We start from the raw sequence: 18,626 nt of genomic DNA, 5'->3' as shown, positions 1-18,626 counted from the left end.
TGGCGATCGTTTAATGAGTGTGGAACCCAATTTTCGAGTTTTTTCACTTTTCCAATCGCCTTGAGGTGGTCAGCGACGGTCGTTTTACTGACTTTGAGTTGCTCTGCAAGTTCTCGAACAGTTGTTTTGGGGTTTTCTTCCACCACTGATCGCAGAACATCATCATTAAGAGAGGAAGGCCTTCCACGACCTTCTTCATCTTCAAGGCTGAAATCTCCCTCCCGAAATTTTTTAAACCACCTTTGCACAGTGCACTCATTAACACAACCCTCGCCCCAGACTTGGTTAATGTTTCTAGCCGTTTGGGCTCCGCTTCGGCCGAGTTTAAACTCGTAAAAGAAAATCGTACGAAATTCTCGCTTTGACATTATAAGGATGACTGAATTATTTCCAAGTAGCGGAATGCTACAGAGGTAAACAAACAATATTATTTGGAAGAGGATTAATAAGTGTTGACATTCATACAAATGAGTAATCCTGTAAACGTAAACAGAATATTTTATATAGATTTTTTTTAATGAAAACTTAAAATCCTGCATTATTTTCCGGACAACCCAATAATAACTTTGAAATACACCAAGAACAAAGACAGAAACCTGTATTTAAGAAAAAATAATTACTTAAAATATAATTTTTTAGATTCTTAAAATTGGCAAGTACGCTCAGAGTAGGTACATTCTTTTTCGACCTAGTATGATCTAACCGTTTCATTAAAATCTGCGCTCTTCTACTTTCAGCCTATGTCAATAAGATCATTGACTAAAAAAATTTAGATTTTAAATCATTATATGTAAGAAAGATAAGATTGAAATTAAGAAAGTTGAGTTCTTTTAACGTTATAGAAATTTTTGTGATTTTGGAACCAAAATCAGAGCCTACTACTTATAAGGTGAAAAATGTGATACAAAAAATTATTTTTGATTTTCCCAAAAGTAAATGTATTTACGGGTTTTTCGTGGTGCTGAAAACGAATATTAACTTTGTTTCTCGCCAAAAAATATGTATTTTAAACTACTTTGCTCGGTCGTAAAATAATATTGTATTTTAGTTAGCTCGAATTTGCTCGCTCGCAAATTGATTCTTTTCCTGTTTTGCGAGGTATTTGTATGCAATAACCTTGAAATACACCAACAACAAAGACAGAAACCTATATTTAAGAAACAATAATTACTTAAAATATAATTTTTTGATTCTTAAAATTGGCACGTACGCTCGGACTAACGTACAATAGTTTTCGACCTAGTATCATCAAAACGTTTCATTAAAATCTGCGCTCTTCTACTTTCAGCCAAAAAAAATGTATTTACGGATTTTTTCATGGTACACAAAACGAGTATAAACTTTGTTTCTCTTGTTGTTGCTCGGCCACTACGTCAAAATTACATTTGGCTGCCAGCCCATAGTCAGTGTATTGTTGATAATGAAATACACAATGACCGAATCACAGAACGACAAGCAAAGTATTCGATCCTACATATTATTTTGTTATAATAAGTTTGAAATACATGGAGGACAATGGCAGAAAACCTAATTTAAAAACACAGTCGTAACTTACTAAAAAGTTTTACTAAGTTGGACACTTCATTGCTAAAAACACGTCTCGAAATTCGTTGTTTTCTTCTTTAGAATAAAACTATATAATTAATGCGACTAAGGCTGGTGGGGATACACATACAAGTAAAATAATCATATATGAAATTAATTCATTATAATTTTTTAAAGAATGAAGAAAACAATTGCCAGAAAGGTTGTGATATCAGTAAAAACGTATAATTTATTTGTAGTAATTATTTAACATGATCTAAAGTAGGTGAATATTGTTGTTATTTCTTTATAACACTGATCGATGGTCACGGATTAAGCTGGACTTGAATTGTTGTTGATCAGAGGTGACATTTATCACTTATTTTGGATGTTTTTTATTGAGCTTTATTTGTAGACTAGGTTGTTTCATCGTTTTTCTGGCTTGTGTACTAAACCGAACACACATGATGCTGTTTCGGGTATGTTTGAACAATTTCGATCTAATGCTTTTTTTCGGATTTAAGCTACTGTCAACGAAGCGCAAGGGTAGGCGCGCTAAAATTAATCAATAACGATCAGAAACTCAACACGACTTCACAGAAATTTAATCCACTGAGCTATAATTTATTTTCTGGAAAGGCCTAATTTCCTTTGTGTAGTTATTAATCGATATTACTGGCAAAAAGTGATTTTTACGACAAACATACGTGTAAATAAAGAACAAATAACACATTTTTGCACTAGGACAAATTGTTAATAAATACTTTTTTTTACGGTTTTCATTCTTTGTAGATAGAATCTAAATCTTAATTATTTATAAAAAAATATAAACTGCGTATCGAGAAGATTGTGACGTGTTAAATTGAAAGTTAAAAGAGATACCTTTGAGATTGTCCCATCCCATATTCATGAAGCGCAAAATCATTGATATTCCAAACACTTTTATAGAAGTTATTATTGTACTGTCCTTAAGCTTCCCCTCTTCAGAACAGTTTGGCACAACGCTGCCTAGCAAGCTTCATCACGTTCAAAATTAATTGTAAAATTTAAAAATAATAAATTTATCTATTTATTTATCAGAAAGAGATCGGATGGAAGTTCTCCTTTTGTATTCTCATCCAGACGCCATCGGTGATAATTAAAGGTCGTCTGATCGTCAAAGTAACCCGTTTACTTACAAAGATTGCACCCTTAAAATCGGACTAAGTTGGACATTTAACATCTGAGCATTTAGACAAAATTGAACATAAAATTGTAAGAATATTGGGTTGTTTCATATTAAAAAATCACTTTTTTGATTATTTTAGAAATTCATACAAGATTAAGCGGTTTCCTGTTGTTTACTACCAACATGTATACAGATTATAAACAGTTAATCCTTTATTTTTTTGTTTATTAATGATTAACTCGTCTATTCATTACACATGTTTAAGTATAGCCTTCAAATATAAAAATGGAGACACGCGATTTCCTTTTATATTCTTTTATAAGTTTAAACTTGGTCAGGTCAGACAGCAAAACGTCACTGGGCTTCGAGACATGTGTATGGGGGTACCTCATGAGACCACTGAGCGTCCGTGAGACATTCATTTCATTATTTTTTAAATAAACAACCAAATCTTCACTTTTTGGCAAATACAGTTCTACTCAACAGAGGTTTTAGGCAGCTATCCGGATTTCGAGTATGAAGTACTCATCATCAGACAGAAGATACAAAAACGTCTCTCAGCGTGAGTTGTAGTTTGAATTTTTACAATTCACGTTGCTAGATGTGTTTGTATCTTCTGCCTGATGATGGGTATCTCATGCTCGAAATCCGGATAGCTGCCAAGTAGAACTATCTTTTTCCAAAAGTGAATTGTCATACTCACCCCAGCTCAAACCGTTTCAATAACCAAACCTTTTCTCGAAAAATGATCTTGTGATGAAAAATAGATTTATATAACCTTTTTCCGTCAACTTAAACTTTTTTAATTACAAATTATCCTTTTTAACTTCAAATTAACCTTTTTTCATTTCAAATTACACATTTTTAACTCCCAATTAATCCTTGTCAGTTTCAAATTAGCTTTCTAATTTCGATTAACCTTTTTTAACTTCAAATTAATCTTTTTTTAATTTGAAATTAACAATTTTTAACTGTAAAAATCATTTTTAATTTCAAATTTCAAATTAACCCCTTTTTAACTCCAAATAAATCATTTTTAATTTCAAATGTACCTTTTTTAATGAACCTTTTATCAAATTAACCCTTTTTAAATTCAAATTAACCCTCTTTAACTCCAATTTAACCATATTTAATTTCAAATAACCCCTTTTTAATTTCAAGTTAATCCTTTTTTACTTCATATTAATCATTTTTTACTTCAAATTAACCTTTTTTAATTTTGAATTAACTCTTTTTAACTCGATTTTAATCATTTTTAATTTCAAATAACCCCTTTTTAATTTCAAGTTAATCCTTTTTTACTTCATATTAATCATTTTTTACTTCAAATTAACCTTTTTTAATTTTGAATTAACTCTTTTTAACTCGATTTTAATCATTTTTAATTTCAAACTACCCCTTTTTAATTACAAATTAACTTTTTTTATTTCAAATTACCCTTTTTAATTTTAAATTAACCCTTTTTAGCTCGATTTTAATCATTTTTAATTTCAAATTACCCCTTTTTAATTTCAAATTAACCTTTTTAATTTCAAATTAACCTTTTTAATTTCAAATTAACCTTTTTTTAAATTTCAAATTAACCCTTTTAATTTAAAATAAACTATTTTTATTTTAAATTAACTCTCTTTTTAAAGAATGAAAAAACTTCGGAAATGATATGAAATATAAGCATGTAAAGTAAAATTCATGTATATTTGGAACTTTTGTTAAATATAAAAAAGTAGGGCTCTTAGAAAAAATTCAATTAAAATATTAAAAAATTATATAATATTAAATATAAAAACAGGATTCTTCTTTTGATTAAAATGGATTATATATATATTTTTTTCCCGTCTAAACTAGCTCTTCTTAACCTTAAGTTGGAATTAACCTTAGGCTCGAATTAACCCTTTTTAACATTTTAAATCCATATATATTTGCAAATTTTCGTTAAATATAAAATAATTGGACTCTTAGAAAAAATCCGATTATAATTAAAAATTATATAAAATTAAATATAAAAAAAAATTCGTTGAATTTGAAATCTAAAAAAAAGTATAAAATGAGTTTTTATATAAAATAAGTGCCACATAAACATTAATTACTATTAAAATTAAAAGTTATGGAATATTAAATAAATATAATGATAAAGGATTTTAATTTTAAATTGAGAAAAGTAAAAAAAAATTTAAATTGGGTTCTTATATAAATACCACAAAATAAATTTAAAATAAACGTTTAAAGTTATCTACAATTAAATATAAAAAATAAATGGTTATATTTATTCGAATTTTTTTATATTTTAAATAAATCTGGAAAAAAACAGAAAAATTCATCAGTTAAGCTTTTTGCAGGCTTTAAAGAAAGGTTTAATTTGAAATTAAAACGGGTTAAATTGAAGTTAAAATTTATTGATTTGCATGTTAAAAGGGCTAATTTGACGGAAAAAAGCTATATGAGTCAGAATCTGTCAGGTCATTGAAATATAGATTAAAATCTAGGATACATGACAAAACCAGCAAAACACCTGATGCCTATACCTGAAGACATTCTTTATTCCTTTTTGAGTAGATGTACAACCCACTGCATTGAAATTGACGAAATGCATCAAAAACCAAGAGAATAACTATTGCTAAATTTGGAAGGGCCCTAAAGTCGTACATGACAACCCCAGACCTAATGTTTCAAGGAAGAGTGAAGATATATTAAAAGAGCTAAGCTACAAGTTCTTCCCCATCTTAATCTCGTGACGTCTCCCACAGATCAGTTTTTAACTAAATTAAAGGAAAATTTTGCTGAGAATGATTCACATGTCCAAAAAGCTTTTTCAGGCTATATCTCTTCCCAAAACTCCGAATTTTTCCGTTTGCAAAAAAACATTGATTAAAATGATTGTTTGCAAAAAAACATTGATTAAAATGATTTTGATTTCATAGTGTTTAGCATCAAAGCAATCTTTACCATGAATACAGACATTTCATATCAAACAACACGATATAGCAAATCTAAACAAAACTTTAAAAAATATATATATAATTGTTCAAAATAATTAAATTGAAATGGTATTTCAAAAATTTTAACTTAAATAAAAAATTAGTACTAACAGAAAAGAAAAAAAATTGAAATAATAGATGAACTTTAGTTACTAACCGAAAAAAATCATTTGAATTGCAGCTGGCAATATTGTTATTTGTCGTATCAGTGATTGATGCCATGGCTAGTTTTTCGTTCATAAAAATAAATTCATATCGCTTTAAAATGAACTCGAACCGTGATCGCCGCCGAGCCAGACCGAGGACTCAGTTTTGTACGTGTAGGGATTTTAACTTGAGCCTTCGCAACACGGTAGATTGGCATATCCGATGGACCGTGCTGCAAGATCGACGGACGTGAACTGACTAATAAAAAGTAAGAAAATTCTCGTGACCAATTCCGTTATTGGTATATCGATTTCTTCGTCGTCAGAATCCTTGAACAGCTGTTACATTCGAGTACCTCAACTAAGTCATTCCTACAAGATTCAACCAAAAATAAAATACTTATACGTGCCAGTGAAGTATGTAATTAAATAATTAGACTGTGCAATAATTTTACCAGAATATTATTAACTGAGATATATACCTTCGTTCTGACTGGCTTATGTAAATTTATATTTTTTTACAAAAGTACGTCTGTAGTAAATTAAAAAAACAACAACAATAAATTAATTTAAATATTTAACTATGTGCTAAAAGTATTTCAATTGATTCGCTTCTCCTTGGAAAAAATCAGGTTAAGTAGATGGTAGAGTAGGCTTGTAAAGTAATTCTGCTCAGGGAGGAGGGCCCTCCAACGTGGTCTCTCGGGCGAGGGGTCAAACCACTTTGCAATATGTTTTTCACATTATTTTCACTTAAAAAGCCAGAGCTATGCCGGGATTCGAACTCGGAACCGCTAGACCACCGCGGGTCCCCTATTTATTCAATAACGAAACAAACAATTACTACAATAAGTCAATAAGGTGTGGCTTGCCCGCAGACTTTAAACAAATTTAAAAAGCACGATATCGGCTATAATATGAAGATGATTCGATTCCTGAACCAGATAAGCGTAAATGGTCTTAATTTGAGCGAATGTATTTATTAGCGTGAACGTTGGAGTATTTTTAAGTGTGTTTGTGATGGAATAAGTCCATCGGCAATTTCAGTATGCAATTTACAAAAAGTTACCAAGAATCACCCACCCCGCTTGTTGACAGTCCGGGGTTAGACATCGGCTTCCTGGGGCTACCTACAGGTAGGTCATTTCAACCCCAACGCGATCATATACTTGAGTTTTTTGATACTCCTCCTTCACTCTCTTCACCAATTGTATAATTAAAACCTAAGTGTATTGTCACCTATTGTATAACTAAGTGTATGTTGATGGGGGTTCTCCATATTCCGCCATGGATCCTCTCACACTGCACATTCCCTCTAATAAATACATTCACATTCAACACTCGCTTAGACAACAATATCAGCACTATATACAACCAAACAACCCTGTTTCCTCCAAGAATCCGTGCTCAAGAACAATTTTCATGTCAGGTAGCATTCTTTCGCGCTCCTATATAAGGAGCCAAAGGTTTCATTTCAATTGGGTGGAACATCTCAAGGCAACCTTTCTCTAGTATCAACCATGCATGGCCTATCCTTCATAGGGTGAGGATGACCTTTTTTCTACGGGCCAGATCCTCCGAGGGCCACCTATGGCCTGCTCTTGATACCTGAGAGCTTCTCTGCCGAAATATCTCTATAATACTAAATTTTATCAGCTTCACGATTCACAGGTGTGATTCTAGATTAATTCTAAATTTTATCAGCTTCTATTAAATATATAAATACTCAATTAATTATACACAATTTTTTTCGAAATGAAAAATGTGTCACAGGCGGGATTCGAACCCACGACTTTCGGCTAAATACGCCGCTGCTCTCCCACTTGAGCTACCGTGACTTCGATCGCCCATGCCACAAGCCGAAATTCGTGGGTTCGAATCCCGCCTGTGACACAAATTTTTCATTTCGAATGGTAAAAATGTTTTGGCTGAAGCATGAGTGTGAAAAGGACCTATACGATTGTAATGATGTAGAAACAGAAAAAAGATAGGGGGAGGGTAAACACAACGTTTTAATAGATATTTTCATTTTTCTCACTATTTTCTCAGTTTAAATTTTAAGAAACCATGTTAATAATATATACAGGGTGAATTGCTACTCGTGCTACAAACTTCTCCAGTAGATTCTTCACCCTAAAATGAACAAAAAAGTTCATATTGTCCATGGTCCGATTCTCAACCATTTCAGAGTAATTTCGCTTTTTATCGATTTTGAAAGATATCACGTCCTGGCGTCGGAAAATCGTGATATCTTTTAATCTAAACATTTCTCTTAAAATCTATAAGCACCGTTGAAATCCCCGTTAATTTTTAGAGAGAATCAAAATCATAATTCCATTGAAATTTTTTAATTTAATTTAATGCCCATTTAGTATGTAATGCTTAAGAAGTTTACAAACAGCTAGAAGGTCAAGGAAGAAAGACCCAAACGTTTTGCCACCTTCATCTTCTTATTGAAAAATTAACGGGGATTTCAACGGTGCTTATAGATTTTAAGAGAAATGTTTAGATTAAAAGATATCACGATTTTCCGACGCCAGGACGTGATATCTTTCAAAATCGATAAAAAGCGAAATTACTCTGAAATGGTTGAGAATCGGACCATGGTCAATATGAACTTTTTTGTTCATTTTAGGGTCAAGAATCTACTGGTGAAGTTTGTAGCACGAGTAGCAAGTCACTCTCAAACATTAGCAATCCTTGAACCACCATTTTTTCTCTTTTTGTCATCAACATCTTGGTCTCACAACCACTAAATAAGAAAATGACGAGTGCGTTGGAAGCGTTATTAAATCAGGTAGTTTTCCTCAAATTTGCTGCCTTCTGAGACTAAAATTAGAAACTCTGGATTACTTTATACACTTTCCGATTTACACAATTTTCCACTCTTTTTGTAGTTCTGGCTGAAATAAAACACAAAAAATTAGCCCAAACATTTTGCCACCGTCATCTTCTTATTGAAAAATTAACGGGAATTTCAACGGTGCTATTAGATTTTCAGAGAAATGTTTAGATTAAAAGATATCACGATTTTCCGACGCCAGGACGTGATATCTTTCAAAATCGATAAAAAGCGAAATTACTCTGAAATGGTTGAGAATCGGACCATGGACAATATGAACTTTTTTGTTCATTTTAGGGTGAAGAATCTACTGGAGAAGTTTGTAGCACGAGTAGCAATTCACCCTATATCTCGTTGGAAAGAGGAAGGTTTTTCTACAAAATAAGCCTAATCTGAAATTTTTTGTTCGTATTAAAATTTTAAAAGATTTTCCGCGAGGACTATATCTTTTTTTTATAAAGTATTTAACAGCTATTTAAGACCAATCGTATAAAAAAATTCACTAATAACGGATCAAAATTTGCGAAGTTACGGAAGTTTATCATAAGAACATTCGGGTTACCATTAAATTGAGTTGATGACCGTGTCGTTTTTTTATTGTTCAACGTCTAGTCTCTGTTCATCTCCGAAAACAAATTGTGAATTTTCTTTCGTCAATAATGATAACGGCCTAGCTATAAGGGCTCTTAATAAACCGGCGAAAAAATTCAGCATGGCTATGGAAACACTGTGTATTTGTTTCTTGATCTGTGGAAGTGGAAACTTTTTAACCGCTACTATTTTATAGCCCTACGGTGAAATGCGGTTGATACTAATTTTATGTCCAAGTTATACTACTGATGATTTGAAGAAAGAACATTTTTCCAATTTATCTTCCTTATATATTCCTCATATCTTTGCAGAACCAACTTCAACTATTTTACTGCTTCGTTCTTGTCTCGTGCCCAGATAATCATGTCCATATAGTTTTTTTTATTTTTTATTTTATCCTCCTCCTGCTTCCCAAAGGGAGTCCCTATACCAGTGGACACGCCATACTCTTAACTTAATTCAAAAGGGCGCAAGGGATTTGTTGTTTTGAGACTAAGCTTCCGTCTATTTCTTAGCTGATTGCTGAGGAATTAGGAGGGGAAAGGGACTTAAAAACGAGCTTTGAATTTAAATAAACTAAGTGGGTACACCCCTGTTGTTTTTCTTTCACATGTGTATACATATAGGTTTTGTCAACAATTAATTAAATAAATAATATAAATAGGAGCTAAACTTATTAACATATATCGGTATATTATGAACATATGTGCATACTTGAAACTTTTACAAATTTTAAACAAAGACAAATTTTAAATTAATATTAACCTAAATGAGGGAAACAACCAGATTTTCCTCTCGTTTTAACTATCTAAATACATATTTAATTTTTTTTTCTTACCTCACTCAATCTTTAGTACGCTTCTTGTTCGATGTCAGTCACAAGTATTGTGGAATAGTTCGTAGGTTTCCTTGTCTATCACAAGCTTATGTTTTTCTGGTGGCCAACATTGGAACGTTTTTTTTAGCAGCTCTCTCAGTTGGTTTAGTGGAATAAGGGAATCTGGGCAAGTATGACGTTTCCACGGACACTCAGAAACTTGGAGAGCCAAAAGTTGGGCTTAATCCACAAGGATGACATTCGTACTTGTATTGTTGGGAAGTACTCAAAAGTGGTTTTGCCCTTTGCGCTGTGGGACCATTGATTCTGCCAGTAGTCAAGGATCCATTTTTTCATCTTGGCTTTGATCGTCGATTCCATGTTGGAGTCGAGCGTCTCTGGATCACAGCCCTGTATTTCCGACAGTTGGCCCTTTTTTTTCCTCTTCAGGTTGTCACCAAAATGAGGTGCAGATCGACTGTGGAGTTTGGTAATAACTTGGAGAGCGTCATTTGATGTACGATACGCTTTGGTCGTCTTATCAGATGTAGCCAAGGGGTGGAAAACGCTATTGTGTATAGTGCCGAGTGTTGTTCCATCCATACTCCAACTTGCTCTAGATAATTGTTTTAGTTTAGCGAATCACATCTTGTTTTTTCCCTTAACGCAATCATTTGTGGAGTAAAATTCAAACGTTCTCCTATCTCCACTCCTAAATATTTACCGTTTTGCTCGTACTAATTATTTTTTTCTCGATTATAACTTTCGATTTTGTTACATATTACCTTTTAGGAGTAGAGTTTGACATTTGTCTGGAGCTAGTATAATTTTCTTTTTTTTGGTCCATTCCGTTACTTCTTTTATTACAATTGCCGCTTTAGTTCCAACTCTTTTTTTTTTGTTTCCCTGTAAGGTCGTCTACGAACGCCAAGCACTTTATTCTTTGCTGCTGGAGAACAGATTTTTTCGTTCAGCTCATTTAGAAGTAGGCTCCATTCTACGTTGTCGAACGGTCCTTGTATCAAAGAAGATTGCCATGGACATCATTTATTGGTGTTGTTATGGCGTCTTCTGTACTGTCCTTCTTTACATCCAAACTGTCTGCATGGCCATAGAGAAGAAGTATACCTTTTCTTATCATATCTTGCAAAGCTCTCCACAAATCCTTTGTGTCCGAAGATGTTACATTTGAAGCACTTTGAAACTTTTTCTTTGTCTGGACAAACTCGAGATTGATGACTCTTTCCCTCTCATAGTTATAACATATTTTGCTATTGTCGCATATCGGGAAATCTTGGGGCTTTACCTGGCCGTTGTTTCATCTGCTGCTCATGCTTCTTTTCATGTATTTTTTTGTTGCCTTTTTCAAACTTTCGTACATGTTTAGATTCTCCCTAAATTCCCTTATGGCAATTCGCTCCGCAGCACAGCCTGTTCATGGGTTGTCGTTAATGTCGTCTATAATGTACTCGAAGACGCATTTTAACTCGACATTTCCCTGCTTGGCAAGGTCCAACATTTTATACAGGTATTCGTTCAGGGTTTTGTCATGACGTATGTTTCCCATTGGGGGTCGAAATGTCTTACACTATGAGGTTCTTTAACGTGCGCACCTGGCACATGGGCCTTATCACACGTTTAGTTTCTCAAGTTTGCAGCGACTCACCTCCGCTCACGGTAGATAGTATGAACACAGTGAGGTTCAGTGTAGAAGCCACCACATCCACAGACTAATCAAACAGACATGCCGACTTCTCCCGTTTCCCCATCCGAAGGAGTGGGTCAACATTGTGTACTTAATCGTGTCGCAAGCGTAAAGGGATACTCGAAAGGGCTGAAACTAACTGAAATGTATCAGCCGGTCTCCCAACGCGCTCCCTAGATACAGACGACAGCTCTATCTCCCTGAGTGAAGGGGCCCATCCAGCGTCGAAACTACTGGATCCGCTCCGGCCACGGCTTCGTTTAAAGTGGAATTTCTAACCACCCTAGAGGAACCTGCCTTCGGTAAAGGACGCTCATCACAGCACCACCGAAGAATAGGCTCTTTTCTTAGTACTCGCCCGGGGTCTCATGTACGGACAACGACGAATCCATTCTCACATAGCACTCTACTGGGCTTGGAACTGAAGACACTATCCCGTCGTACAGCTGGTTAAGCACCCTCCCTCGTCAATGCAGACAGGATCTGGTATCCTAACCCTCGAGTGCTGCTGATCTAGCACCTGCCGTCCGCGACCAGCTCGCAAGCCAACAACTCCCTTAACGCATTTCTAGGGGCTAGGTAGGTGTAGTCTTTGCATCATCGCATTCTATCCGCTTCCTTCGTCCTATCTTACTACACACTTAAGCACGGAGAGGGGTGTGTGCTTAAGGAGATCATGCGCGCCAGGGCAACGAATATAGCTGTGCTAGTGAGAGTGCGTCACTACACCTTTATATAGTGGCTGGAACCCCCCCCCCTTGCAACCAAGGGTTGGGAGGGTCTGTTGGAGTCTCCTAGGGGTACCCACTCTCCAAGTCCCGGGAATTGGATTGAAAGAAAAGGACGTTCCAAGGCCCAACTCACCTTCTCGGGATACACCCAAGCCTCTAACCTGATCTACCGCTCATTGTTACCGTGGTCCCTAATAACTAAGACACGGCTCCTCTGAGGGATGGTTTCGACATGACATTGCTTTCCCGTATACTTGGTCGTCCTGAAAAGGACAATGAGGATCTTTAACGTCCGCACCTGGCACATAGACCTTATCGGACGTTTTGATTATCAAGATGAGAGCTGACGCACGTCCGCCCAGCCCCGAGGGGCCAAGACAAACCTCGCTTTCCGCTTGCCCGTTCCCAGTGGTCGGGTCCGCATTAAGCATCGTACCGTAGGACACGTGCCAAGGCCGAAATACATCAGCCTGGTTTCCCGCCCACTCCCTAGATAGAGAAGACCACTCTATCTCTCAGAGTATTGAGTCTTCCCAGCGTAGAAACTACCGGATTCGCTCCGGCCGCGGTTTCGTTTAAAGTGGAATTGCTAACCACCCCCTAGAGGAGACTGCCTACGGTAAAAGCCGCCAGTCGTGTAGCAGCAACCGATTCAGTACCCATTCCCATCCGCCACTTCTTACGCCTTCGAGGGACTCCGTCAGCGTAGTCTGAGCGTCCTCAACGCTATACGCTTCGATGGTCCGATCCTTCGTATCCCGTGAGGCCGGGTTAATAACGATGGTCATACACGAGTCTCGGGCGAAGGTCACAGATAGAAGAACAGCCTCTTTTCTAAGTACCCGCCAGAGGCCTCGCCACGAATAACTACAAGTCCATTCCCAATGTAGCAGGGGCTGAACCTAGGAACATTTCTGCTACCCCTTAGTAGAGATGGTTGTTCACCCTCCACCGTCTATGCAGACAGGATCTGGTACCCTAACCCCGTGTGCCTCTGATTTCGTCATGACAGGCGCGTTGTGAATTTTGGCTGATCCAGTGAGCAATCTTTCTGTGTAGAAGATTTTCTGAATTTCGTCCCATTGTGCATAAGTTCGCCGTATCTTCAAACTCCTGAATCTATTGCGTCATGTTCTTGGTTTCGTCGTCTCCGGAAAAAGAGTCCAAGGAGTTTTCCACATCCTTTAAAGTAATTAAACAGAGAAAACTAACATTTTTTGGGTGATAAGTCTCGTCCACCATTTCTTTGCCTTCGTCGACTACTCGCGAAGTTGGTGTGTATGATGGTTTCTGCTCCAGCTCTGGGTCTGCCTCCTCGTCGTTTCCGTCGCGCAATGTGGTCTTCTGTTTTGCGCACTTAAAATTTTATTATTTATTTATTTATTAACAGTTTATTTATTTTGAGTTGCTATTTTTTACTTATTTAAAATATATGTTAATATAAAACTAGCGGCAGCTCGCGCCTGCTTGCTTTTTGCGAGGGGTTGAGCGTGCAATGTAAGAAAAGGGAGCGGTCCGGGGGTTGGCGAACGAAGAGAGTGGCGGAGCCCTTAGTTTTGTTTAAAAATCTCGACTTAATAGAAAAATCATATTTTTATGTATAATTTTTAATTGTAAGTGTAATTAAGTTTCATATGGTCTTCCAAGAGACCAATTATATATAAAATGTACAGGAATTTTATTTTACGTATATGTATATATATCTTATATATCTTTAGTTTTTTCATGCTTTAAGGAAAGGGTTAATTTGAAATTAAAAAGGGTTCATTTGAAGTAAACAATGATTAATTTGAAGTTAAAAAGAATAATTTGAAGTTAAAAATGGTTAATTTGAAATTTTAAAAAAATATTCTTTTGAAGTTAAAAAGGGTTAATTTGAAATTAAAACAAAAATTTAAAAAATGTTAATTTGAAGTTAAAAAGGTTTAATTTGACATTAAAAAAATAAAAAACCGTTAATTTGAAGTTAAAAAGGGCTAATTTGAAATTAAAGGAAAAATTAAAAAATGTTAATTTGAAGTTAAGTTATTAGTCCGAAAAAAAGCTACAAAAAATTTGACATTATTTTCAGCTCATTGTTTATTTATTAAACAGTCATGGCAATCGTATAATGGTCGGTGGCAATGTTATCTTCCATTATATAAACAATTATTGATATGCCCATGTGATTGATGGTATCGATATACATGAAACTGTACAGCGAGAATAGGCGGACCAATTATTGATCAGGGACGATCAAACTGCGGATAAACACGTGGGTTCGTGTTATAGAATGTTAACAAAAACAAACATGCGAAATGTATTTATATGTTATTTACAACGCAGCTTATTTCTTAGCACTGTTTGCCTGCCCATTTCATATTAACTGTTTATTTTCGTGGCTTCAACACAATATTTGCCTCATCAATATATTATCTCCACCTGAAAACAGGCCATGCTGTTTAAAGATAACGGGACCAGCAATAATAACGATAAACTTGCAAAAAAATACAGTATGTAATGCACAACGCCATTGATGAATAATGACCTGATTATCTATTTACACATCTTGAGATAAAATTTAGAAATGTAGGACGTACAAGTCTGAAATGGACAAGATATAGTTGATAAAAGTTAGACGACAGCTTGCTTATAGGATCTACGAACTGAAATTGTCAACTGTGAACTGTAGGGACAGTCGAAAATTATGTTACTAGGTAAATTATATTCACATGCTTTAAACGATTTTGTTGGTATTTTGTTCGTCATTACTTTGGCAACTAGAGTCTTTTTGAGGTTGAGATAAATAAACCGGATTTAAATAAAATTTGGTACATCAGGCATCACTGGTGTCTTGATCAACAATAATTTTCTAGCTTAACAATTAGTAGATCAAAACGACTAGTTTTTCTGTTGAATACTATATTTCGTGAACATATACTAGTTTGATTATTAAATCCATTACAGTTCGTGGTCCGATTGACCAATAACTTTTTTCAATTAATTAATCTTTATGAAAGTATTGGGTGAAATAAAAAAGTCAGTGTCAGGAGCGGGATTCGAACCCACGGCTGTATACTACGGCTAATACGCCGCTGCTCTACCACTTGAGCTATCGTGACTTCGATCCGCTCGGACACTAACTTCTCATCACAACCAATACCTTTCTTATAAAGACTATATTTTGTGCTAGCGGTTAACTTCTTTTTCAAACTTTTCATAGAAATTAAAAATGCCTAAAGTTACTTTTTTCCTATCGAATTCTTAACATGACCTTTGAGCACACAGCCAACCTTCATCGTCCATCTAATTACCAGCCGACATTAACAGACTTAGAAAGTTTTATTTTGATTTTCCGAGTAGGAAGAGTAAATAAAACAAAACAAATATGGAAAAGCAAATAGTAATTGAACACATTTTAGAAGGAAAAAACATCCAATAAACTTCAATTACATCGTTACAATAAAACACAGAAAAAGATATTTTTCGATTCCTGAAAGCATACGGGTAATCAAATAGAGCTTGAAACGTTAATTTATCAAGTAGCCACGTTTTGAGATCCCTTGACGTCAAATGGATTATAAAAAACAACTTCCATCTGCCAACAGGGCGGTTTATCTGACGCGCATCTATGTAAATAGATGTTAATGAGCTTGCGAAAAGCCGTTTTTCTACTGAAGCTCTGTTTATGTCCCGCTAATTCATTTCGGCATATATTAATACTGAGTTTTATCGTATCAATGAATTTATCAGCGCTGACGGTTGAGTACGTCTGTAGAAGCTTGTAAATCGAAACGATTTATTTATAATTGACTAATTATGTATAGATAAGATGAAAAGGATTCTTTAATTTCACCGATCAATAGGCTGAAGTCAAGTGGAGTCTTACAATAAAAGTGTATTGAAATAAATAAATTTTCAATAATCAGGCGTTCCACAAAAGGCGCATATTGGAATTGAATAATGTTCGTTCTATTTATTAATGAATTACGAACAGAAACACAGTTTATTTAATGCTGTTATAAATGAAGACTCAATTTTTTATTTATTTTTTAGAAATTAAAACGCCTGTGCTTGTATTGAACGAACATTAACATGTAGTTCGGTCGTTTCAGATAATTTTGGTCTGCCAGATGCTTTTCTGCTCATTGCGATATTCAATGGTGGATAAAGTGAAAACAGCGAGATTATGAAGATTAAAATGAGTTAGTTATGGCCGTTTAAGATTTCTGCCTATTTTATCTGTTTTTCTCTGTCGGACTCGTTTCGGCTTCTCAACATCCTCAGTGGTGAATACAGTAAAAACAGCGAGTTTAGTAATTTGAAAGTGTATTAATCCTAGCCTTTTCCGATCATTTTGGTCTGCCTATCCCCCTTTTTTTGTCAGAAGTGTTTCTGTTTTTTTCTGTCAGATTCGTTTCGGTTTCTCGCCATATTCAGCATGGGATAAAATAAAAACAACGAGGTTAGTACGATTAAAATGTGTTTGTTTGTTCGTTTCCGATCATTTTGGTCTGCTTATCCTCATTTTTTTGTTCTGTTAAACGTGTTTCGGCTTCTTCCATCTTCAGAGTTGGATGATTTAATAACAGCGAGGTTGAGAATATCAAAACGTGTTAATTTTAGTCTTTACGATAGTGTTAGTATGACTATCCTGTCTGTTTTGTTCTGTCAGACGCGACTCTGCTTCTCGCCATCCTTAGTTTCGGAAAAAGGTAAAAACAGCAAGGTTAGGAATACTGAAATGACCCGAAATTACCAAACTACAAGTTCATCGCGACCTCTTCACAAAATCTCGCAAATGTTAATTTTTTCGGGCAGATGTCAAATGATGGGAGAACAAAAATTTGAAATACCCTCAGTAAATTTTGCAATTCTTGTTAATTACATTTATCTTGAACCTGCGGTGCAAAAATAAGAAACCGTTTTTCGCGCTACACCATATAATAACAGGATGTTTGTGCTGAGTGGAGATGATTTTGTTTGTACGAGTTGATGGTCTGTTTAATTATTGTGAGAAATACCTTCGATGAGGAAGAAGTACAGCGATAGCGGAAACGCATCTTCTTTCGACTACGATTTTTTTCTTGAAGAAAGATCGTTTTTTCGACTGCTGTGAGGGCGGAGGAGGCAGTGGAGGCGGAGGCGTCTGGCTGGACGCTCGTTGAGACGGTTCCTCCTGCGTTGGAACGAAACTAAAAGCTTTCGGTTCACTATGTCCAAAATCGCACTTTTTTAGTCGAACACGCGTCACGGAAAATCCTCTTGCAAACTTCTTGCTGTGGACTTTGGCGAGCCATAGCACTAACGAGGCGAACGAGACGATTTGAACGATGTTGTGTATCAAATGGTCGTAAACGAGCAGATCGTCGGCAATGGTATATTCCGGATACTCGTCTACACTTTCTTTTGGCAACATTTCGCACACGGCACGGCTTTCCGCCTCTGTCCAAATCACCCGGACGGAATTGTTAAGAGAAACACCACCGTCTAAGTTGTACCACTCGTAGTGGATCGAATAGTTAAAACCGGGCTTCGTCAATGGATCCGCCGGCCCCATTCTTTCGACGGCTCACTGCAAAACTGGTTCAAACTCTATCCCTGTTCTAAATATAGTCTTCAACCCTTGGCAATGTGCCGATGTTTTAAGTTAAACAAACATTTTCACACTACCTCCACTTTTTCCTCTGGATCGGATCGAGCTAATCGTGCCAATCTCGGGAAAAACGAATCCTTCGGATTTAAACTAGTAGCCGACCTCCATTATAAGCCAACGCTCGTAAACAAATACGATTAACATACAGCACTTTTTACAAAATTAATTTATACATTATACATTAATGAATTTTTGATGTTTTTCTCTCGGTCACAACACTATGGCCAGCACTCCACCACAAACAAATGTTTTGAGAAGGCAGCCTGAGGCCTAACCGTAAGGTGCGTGATACTCGGGATGTGACAGCGTGGATAGAGCTTGAGCAGACCCTGTCAGACATTGGTAAAAACAACAAAATAACAAGGGCAGAAAGGTGGCCTGTTACCCCTTTTGCCTGGGGTAACAGGCCACCTTTCTGCCCTGAACCCTTTCAGGCGTACCAAACTGCCAAAATCATGGATCCGCCAGACAGCGGGTTTTTCTCTAATTCTT

At 35.7% G+C, this 18,626-nt stretch overlaps 1 protein-coding gene across 3 annotated transcripts in view; it reads right to left on the bottom strand.

The window, feature by feature from the left end:
- The window catches only part of LOC106672486 (SRSF protein kinase 1-like), a 37,784-nt gene extending 19,710 nt beyond the window's left edge, over positions 1-18,074 (bottom strand). For 2 of the 3 annotated variants that reach the window (XM_014403976.2, XM_014403986.2), the window contains exon 1: positions 17,503-18,074. In XM_014403976.2, coding sequence (XP_014259462.1) covers positions 17,503-18,038 — 536 coding nt within the window. In that variant the 5' untranslated portion in view covers positions 18,039-18,074. Of the gene's footprint in view, positions 1-5,824; positions 6,079-17,502 lie in introns of those variants that run through there. The other variant, XM_014403995.2, reaches the window with a different exon arrangement.
- Positions 18,075-18,626: the final 552 nt, after the last annotated feature.

Source organism: Cimex lectularius, unplaced genomic scaffold, assembly GCF_000648675.2.
Source record: "Cimex lectularius strain Harlan isolate CLEC.00 unplaced genomic scaffold, Clec_2.1 scaffold4, whole genome shotgun sequence".
NCBI lineage: Eukaryota > Metazoa > Arthropoda > Insecta > Hemiptera > Cimicidae > Cimex > Cimex lectularius.
The sequence above is the reverse complement of the archived record's forward strand: the minus strand, read 5'-3'. Positions and strand labels throughout refer to the sequence as shown.